Genomic DNA, 8,265 nt, shown 5'->3' on the forward strand with positions numbered 1-8,265 from the left:
AGGCACTTTGATCTGGTCCCCTAGCCCCCTCCCGCCCCCCCAGTGCCACACGCCCCCCGGGCAGCACTGCTCTCCCCGCTCCAAACGCTGCCCGGCGCCCACGGGTGCCACAGCCAGGCCCCCCGCGGGCACGGGGCTTCGCTGGCGCCGCTTGACTTGGCGAATAAAGTGCTGAGTGGGGCCCTCCCGGCGGGGCAGCCCCGGGCCCGGCTCGGGAAGGGGTCCCTGGGGCGGATGCTCCGCAGCGCCCCCGCCCCGAGCCCTGCCGTGGGGCAGGGTGACGGGCAGGGGACACGGGGACCCTGCCCGCAGCGGCAGAGCGCCGGGCCGGGCACCCAGCGTCTGGAGAAGGGCAGCACCCGCGGGAGCCGGACGGACTGCAACGGAGTTTAACCCACCCCCAACCCCCCGCTACCCCCCTCCAGCACTGCCCTCCTCTTTCCCTGGCACAGCGGTAAAAAGGCACCTGTGACTTTTCAGGAAACCATTGCTTTTTTTCCCCTAAAAAATATAGAGACACTGTCTGTATCTAAAACGCACCTGGCTGAACTCAGCCTTCCCCCTTAAACCCTCTCCCTGAGAGTCGCAGCCCTGAAGGGCTGGGGACACCCTGGCACGGGCTCAGCCCCACGGGACGCGGGGCCAGGGCTGGTGCAAGGCCAGAGGGGAGACGGGGTATGGGGAGGGTCACACTAAGGCTTGTGTTGGGGTGCCCCCCGGCAGTCACAGCCTTTGGTGGAACTGCAAAGGGCTGGGGGCCAGGGGACCCCCTCATGAGGGACATGGGGCTCCCATTAATGCGGCAGTGCTGGGAGCTGGGGGGGCATCCAGACGCCCCCCTACCCCTGCTGGGAATAACCTGAGGCTGAGGGGGGGATTTAGGAGCCCCTCTCGGCTCAGCCCTTGCAGGACTGTGGGGGGTTGTAGAGACGCAGCGTCCCAAGGCACGTGGGGGGCATCTAGAGCCAGGGGCTCAGCCCCGAGGCCAAGCTCTGCCCCAGAGCTTGTCCCTGCAGGTGGGGGCACTGGAAGGCACAAGGAAGGGGCACAGGCGTCCCCTCCCCGGGTGATCAGCTGCACCAAGGGCAGAGCTAGGGGTGTGGAAATGGCCCCCCTGCTCCAACACTAACTGGACCCCCCTTTCTTTAGGGGAGGGGGTGGCCCCTGTGGACACCGCTTAGCGGGCCGGCCCCGCCAGGGGTTCTGCCCCCAAAGGCAGTGGAAAGCAGCAGTGGCTGAACCCCCCCTCCCCGTCGGGGCGCGGAGGAGGGAAGGACCTGAGAACCGTTTAGGGAGAGGGGCCGGGAGCAGGGGAGGAGGACGGGAACCTCCCCAGCAGCTCCCCCGCTCAGCAAGGCCATGAGTCACCCCTGGGCCCCCCTTCTGGGGGAGGGCAGTGGAGGGGGCACCCAAGCAGAGGGACACCCAGTTCCCATGGCAGGGGCTGCTGCCCCGTCGGCTCCCAGCACCAGCGGGCAGGGACGGGGCCAGGACACCCAGCGGCTCCAGGGACGAGAGCGGGGCCATCTCGGGCCCTCCCCCCCGTAAGGCGCTTGGTTGTCACCGCGGTGCCCCCCAGCATAGGAAAAACCGTCAGTGCCCATCGGGCTGGAGTCTGGCGCTGCGTCCGGGCGGCACCGGCCCGGCGCCGAGCCCCAAGGGCGCAGCGGCGCTCGGGGGCACTAGCTGTTAGTCCGGTGTTTCTTGAGCACTGTGTAAACGTCTTCCACTTTGCTGAGTCTCTCGAAGAAGGGCAGCAGGTCCAGCAGCTCCGTGTCTGCCATGTTATCGAACCACGAGGCCACGGGCACCTGCGGGCATGCGCAGGGCTCCGCTGAGCAGGCGCCCGGGCCGGCCCCAGCCCCCGTGCTCTGCCCCACAGCTCGGTGCCCGTTGCCCTCCTCCACCTGCCAGCGGGGGGCATGGGGACATGGATACCAGTGGCAGCTGTGGGATGGACCCCCCAGTGCAGAGTGCCTGGAGACCCCTGTGCTGCCAGGACGTGGTCACCCCATACGCCTCTCGGGACGCACTGGCCCTCGCTGACCTGATAGCTCTGCCCTCTCTTGCCCCGGTGCCAGCCCGTGGCTCCCATGGCCGCCGGTGCCGCCCCAGCCCGCCCCGCGTCCCGCACGGCCACGTACCGCGTTGTCGGGGTGGAAGATGTAGGAAGCGGGCGAGTTGTCCACAATGATGATCCGGCGCAGGTCGCGGCCCAGGCGGCTCAGGTCCTTCACATAATTGCCCCGGTGGAAGACGCAGGATTCCCGGAAGAGCCGGGCTCGGAAAGCCCCCCATTTATCCAGCAGGTCGGCCACGGGGTCAGCGTACTGGGGGTGGAGAGGGGGTCAGTGGGGCACAGAGCCCTCCCTAGCCCTGAGCCACCGCTGCCCTCCGAGCAGCATGGTGGGGGCCATGGGGCCTGGGTTTTGTCCCCAGCTCTCTGCCGATGCCAGCTTGCCTAGGTGAGCAAAGGCATCCGGGCCGGGTCTGTAGGGACCAGGGGGGCAGTGGTGCCCAGCAGTGCCCAAGGGGGTGGGAAAGTGGGGCGCTCACCTTGGCCAGGCTGGCGGTGAAGAGCACGCACTCGAAGAGCTCGCCCATGCGCTGCAGGAACTCGTCCACGTGCGGCCGCTTCAGCACGTACACCTGGGGCACAAGGGGCAGCATGAGGGCAGCCCGGCCACCGCGCCATGCCCCACGGCAGCCCCATGGGCACCCCCCGGGCGCCCCCGTGCTCCCTGGCTCATGGGCACCGTGCCCCTGGCCCCAGAGCGCCGCCTGCCCCACGCCGCGGCGCTGGGGAGCGGGATGCAGCGGTGCCGGCCTCGTGGCTGAGCCGGGGGCACCGCAGCCCTGGTGGCCCCGCGGGGATGAAGCGTCCGGCAGGTTCCGGAACCAAGTAACCTAGAACAGGCTGACTGCCAAGACCACAGCCTATCCTGGATTACTTGAAGCTGGCGCCAGCCTCTGCGGGGTGGGCATCCATCGGGCATCCCGCGTCGCCTGCTCCCTGCGCTGCCACGAGCCCCCAGAGCACCTGCCCCCCTCAGCACAGGCCTGCCCCACCGAGCCGCCTCCTGCCCTGCTGTCCCGTCCCGCGTGCGGCGGCTCCTGGCACCCACGGCGGGGGGAGAGGGCATGGAGCGAGCGCCCTGCCCGCCGGGCAAGTGCCCTTTACCTGGTGCATGATGCCGTCGATTTCCACGGGAATGATGAAGTCCGCGTTGTTCACCGGCTGCGGGGGGCACGGCAGGGTCAGTGCGGGGCGCCCACCCCTGCCCCAGCGCCGCCCCCCTGACCCCCCGCGCCAGCCCTGGGGCCTCCGCACTGCTGCCTCCCGGAGCCACCAGCCCGGCACCGGGACACCCCGTCCGAGCCGGGAGGTGACAGGGCACAGCCGGGCACAGCCGGACACACAGGGCTGGTTGCAGGTGCCTGGGGTGCTCGTTTGGGAGGGCTGGGGCACAGGGAGGTGGGACGGGGCAGCGCCTGGGCATCTCCCACCTTGAAGGAGCTGTGCACCAGCGTCTCATCCAGGTCGATGACCACGCACAGCTTGCTGGCGTCCTGCGGCTTGATCTCGGGCAGGAGGTGCTTGATGGCAGCCTGCAGCAGGGACACGTGTGTGGGGCTGGGGACACCGCGAGGAGCTGCCGGCAGAGGTGGGGGCAGCTCCCCTTTGCCCCCTGCACCCCCTTGCCCGGCACAGGAGGGGCCTGCTGGGGTACCTTGGGCACGGTGCCGTTCTCCTCCACCAGCAGCGGCGCGTTGTTGTTGACGGAGAAGGGCTCGGTGTCATCGTGGCACAGGCAGCAGAAGAGGGACTGGAAGATGCTGCGGCTCCGCGGCTTCTTGGCACCGGACGACGGGCTCTGGGCTCCTGCGGGGCCGTGAGGGGGTTAATGGGCTGGTGGCACCAGCAAGATGCCAGGATGTCCCCAGGGGGACTCCTGCCACCCCTGCCTGACCTCCAAACCGCGTCCCTGCTCCGTGTTGAGTGGCCCCGCACAGCCGAGCTCAGCACCTCCCCACGAGCCCTCACAACCCCAGGGCACCCAGGAGGACCCTCCAGGGACAGGACGGACCATGAGCCCGTGGCCCACCTGCAGGGGCCAGGGGGAGCGCGTCAGGGCGGCTCGTCCCCCTGGGGGCTGCTGGGCACAGGGGTGGGCACGGGAGGGCTGCAAGGCCCCTTCCTGGGGCACCTCACAGCTCCGAGCACACTCCTGGCCACCCTTCCTGCCCGGCACGGCCCTGCTGAGCCCCACAGACACCACCGGAGGCCTAAGGCCTCGTGCAGCCTCTCGCCCACGGCGCTCTCAGCCCTCAGCACCCCCTTGGACCTTCCTGCCATCCTGAGCGCTGCCAGGAGACCCTAAAATAACAGAGCGGCACCGCCTTAGAGTCCGGTCTGTGCCTGCCCTGGGGTCCTCACAGGATGGCAATGGGCACCTGGACTTAACCCCGTGGGTGCCCCCTCCCTGCCGAGCGATCGCCTCGGGCCCCAGGCACAGATGAGGGATGAGGAGCAGCCAGGGACATGCACATGGGCCGGTCCTGCGCCCGGGCTGGCTCCCACCGCGGCCGGGGATGCAGAGCTCCCGACGTCCACATGAGCCCGATGGCCCTGCCAGCAGGCAAACACCTCCGTGGCATCAGGGTGACAGCAGGAGGACGTGGGGTCCTCTGTCCTGCGTGCCACCGCACCAGCATGTGTGTCACCTCGCTGCCACGTGTGCCACCCCACCAGCACAGCTGTAGCACCAGGGCAGCAGCAAGGGACCTCGGGCAGGGGTGGCCCAGCAAGGACTCCCTGTCCCCTGGGGCACAGCCACAAGGATGCAGGGTGACAGAACGGCAGGGATATCCCTGTCTCCGGGTGTTCACACCCCGTCCAGCCTCCGTGGCACCCGGCCCAGCGCCCTGGGGATGGGGGTCACCCCCGAGGGCAGCCCGGTCCCCTGGGGCGCCCCACGGCGCGGGGGGAGCCCGGCCCGACCGCCCCGTCCGCGCGCGCCCGGGACGGCGGGGGCGGGGCCTGGCCCTGGCGGGGCTGCCGCCGCGCACGCCATTGGTGGAGAGCCGCGTGGGCGGGGCCTCGCCGCGAAGGGCGGGGCTTGCCACGCCCTCCCCGTGCCGTCGAGCCGGCGCGCTCATTGGCAGGTCGGAGTGCGCCAGAGGCGCGGACCAATGGGAACGAAGGGCTTCGCCTCGGCGCCCTTCGCGGGGACCCCATTGGCTGGGCGAGGGGGCTGCCCCCAGCGCCGGGGGAAACTGAGGCCCGGCGAGCGCTGCCCCACGGCGGGTGGCCCGGGCGCTGCCCCCGGCATCGCGAGCCCCAGAGCCACGGGCGGGCCCCACGGCGGGCAGCCCGGGCACTGCCCCACAACGTCGCGAGCCCCAGAGCCACGAGTGGGCCCCGCCGCCCCACGGCTGCAGCCGGGGGGCACCCCATGGCGAGGCACCGGGCCCTGCAAACCCGGCCGTCGGGGTGCCCACGGGCAGGGACAGGCGTGGTGGGACCGTGGGGCAACGTTCTCGCTGCCGACGGCGCCGGTTTCCACGCGGGCCCCCTGCTCCAGCCGCCTGTTGGGAGCCGCGGCGCTGCCCCCTGCCCGGGCAGTGGGACGGGCACCCAGTGCCTGTTTTGAGGTGACGGGCGAAGGCGACAGCGGTGCCCGAGCCCCCTGCCGGAGCGGCCCCGCTGGGCCCTGCCGCGGGCTGCAGCTCCCAGCGCCTCAGTGTCCCCACTCGTGCCCGTGCCCGGCCAGCTCCGAGACCGCCAGCGCCGGGGCCACAGCGGCCCCCAGAGACGCGGCCTGGTCGCGGGCAGCAGCGGCGCCCGCGCGGGTGACCCGCGCCCGCTGCTCCCGCTGGAGGTCCCCGCTCGCCCGCGCTGCCAGGACGTGCCCGGGGGCCGCCTGGGACCCCCCGCAGCCCAACACCCGCTCCGGGAAGCACCGGGGCACCGAGCCCGGCCCGCCCCGCGCCGGCGCTTCCCCGGGGGGCCCGCACACCCCGTGGGCGGCCCCGCAGGTCCCACGGGACCCCCTGCCCCGGGGCGGCCGCCGCGCAGCGCGGGGTCCCGAGCAGCTCCCGGCGGGGGCGGGCGGGCGATACGGGCCCCCCCACAGCGCGGGGCGCAGCTATGGGGCGAGGAGCCCCACACCGCGGGGAGGGGGTGGGGGGACACGCGAGGCCGCCGCGCCCCCGCCCCGCAGTGACAGATACCCGCGCGCGGGGGAGGCGGGGGGGGGGCAGTGATTTATTTTCGGATTTGGCATTTTTCCCTCCTTTCCCCCGCCAAAAGGAAAAGCGAGCGGGCCCGGGGGGCCGTTACCTTTCTCCTGCAGCGGCGCGGCGGCCTCCTCCTTGCTCACCTGGGTGATGATGGACTGGTGGTCCATGGGCCCGGGGGGGCCCGGCCGCCGCGGGGAGGGGGGGAAGGACGGGGCGGGCGCGGGGGGGGGGCGCGCACCGACCCCCCCCGTCTCGGCCCCCCCCGGCGCGGAGGGGGAGCGGGGGGCGGCGGGGCGGGCGCGGGGCGCGGGCGGGCGCGGGGCGCGGGCGGGAGCGGGCGCCGCGGAGGAAACTTTGTTACAACATGGAGTTTCCTCTGCACAATTTTTGCTACAAACATGGAACCCGGACGCGGTTTCAAGGAACCCCTTAAAAGGGCAACGCCAGCCCCCCCCCCCGGGCCCGCGCCGTCGCGGGGGGGGGCGGCCCGCAGCGAGAGGCGGCCCCGGGTTCGGGGGGGGGTCCCGGTGCCGCCGGGGGGGCCCGCGCTGCGGGGGGCGGGGGGCGCTGGGGCCTGCGGCGGGGCCGGGCCCTGCAGCACCCAAAGGTGCCGCGGGGAGGCGCAAAGGGGCTCCCGGCTCGGGGGGTCGCAGCGCCCCCCGCCCCGCTCGCTCGCTGGGGACTCTCTGGGCTCTGGGAGCCCCACGGGGCGATGCCGTGGGGCAGGGGGTGCTGAACTGCAGCCCGCGGCTTCCCCTGTCCTCCCCCGGAATTCACCGTGTCCCCCCGGGGGGCTCTTTGCAGGTTCGCTCCAAAAGGAGCAGCTTTGACCTGGAGTTTGAGGCAGCAGCAGCCCCTCGCGGGGAGCCAGATCCCCACATTCCCCACTGCTGCCATTCCCGGGCACCGGCGCATGCCCATGCCAGGGTCTGGCATTGGAGCGGGAGAGCATCTGGGGGCTGGAGACAGCCCTGCTCGGAGGGCACCGCGGAGCTCGGCCTCACCCCCCTGCCCCACGGTGCAGCCCCAGGGTGCAAACGCGGCACAGGGGGGCAGGGGGTTGGGAGTCCCTCCCGGCACAGAACGGCACCGTGACCCTCAGAGGAGCAGCAACTTCCCTGGCCACCTCTGCCCAAACTGCCCAGCTTTTAGCGCATTGCCAGATCCATCATTGAGCCCACGTGTGGTGGCAGGACCCACTAGAGCCCAGGGTGGCTGCAGGGCTGAGGACACAGCCCCAGGGACTGAAGCCACTTGGTAATGCCAGCCGCTAGCCTGGATCCTGCTGGGGTGCCACGATGAGCTGCAGGGAGTCCCAGTCCTCGGGTGGGGACCTGGATGCCCCATCCTCCTGCCACGGTGGGGGCGAGGGCCAGCCCCGTGCCAAGGTTTCCCTGCCCCTTGGAGCATCCTCCTCTCGCCCTCTCCCCAGCTGGAGGAAGAGGAAGAGGCTGTGCTTCCTCCTGGCTCTATTTTGGGATGATCCCTGCAGCTCTTTCTGTCCAGGTGGAACCGGCGGCCGCAGCTGGATGTGGGGCTAATGCCCATTGGGAAGGCAGGGCCATCTGTACTGCTCTAGGTTGTGAGGGGACACGTGTGGGAGCTGTGCCGGGTCCGTTGTGTGTGGGCCCAGAGCAGGGACAGGCAGAGCTGCCCCCGGGACCCTGCAGCACGAGCTGCTGGGGTGCATGGGCTGCTGGCCGTGGCATTGCCACTGCCCTGGCCTTGGCCAAATCCTGCTCTTCCTCCCCTGGTGCCCCTGGCCCTGCCCAGATGTTTGCAAGCACCAGGCTCCCTAGGTCCAGCCCCATCCAGGCTCTGTCCAGCCTCTAATTAATGTAATTAGGAAGCCATCAAGGCCACCAGTGTCCCCACAGCAGCAGCAGCAGCAGCAATGGCAACGAGGGGTCCAGGGCTGCAGCTCTCCCATCATGTCCAGGCCAGCTGGGGACACCTGGCCTGTGGGGACACAGGCCTCATCCTGCCCGGGGGAGCAGGGTGGGGGTGGCAGGTGGTGGGCCC

At 71.3% G+C, this 8,265-nt stretch overlaps 1 protein-coding gene across 1 annotated transcript; it reads right to left on the reverse strand.

The window, feature by feature from the left end:
* Nucleotides 1-1,677: 1,677 nt before the first annotated feature.
* On the reverse strand, nt 1,678-6,410 carry CTDSP1 (CTD small phosphatase 1). Its single transcript, XM_088519410.1, has 7 exons — nt 6,344-6,410; nt 3,732-3,898; nt 3,508-3,609; nt 3,182-3,238; nt 2,557-2,649; nt 2,145-2,330; nt 1,678-1,811 (listed from the first exon to the last, which is right to left on the reverse strand). The coding sequence occupies exons 1-7, from the start codon at nt 6,408-6,410 to the stop codon at nt 1,683-1,685; spliced, it is 801 nt and encodes a 266-aa protein (XP_088375536.1). The 3' UTR covers nt 1,678-1,682.
* Between the last annotated feature and the right edge of the window lie 1,855 nt (nt 6,411-8,265).

The sequence above is a fragment of the Tinamus guttatus genome, unplaced genomic scaffold (assembly GCF_059628265.1).
Source record: "Tinamus guttatus ecotype Peru unplaced genomic scaffold, ASM5962826v1 Tinamus_guttatus_pri_ptg000060l, whole genome shotgun sequence".
NCBI lineage: Eukaryota > Metazoa > Chordata > Aves > Tinamiformes > Tinamidae > Tinamus > Tinamus guttatus.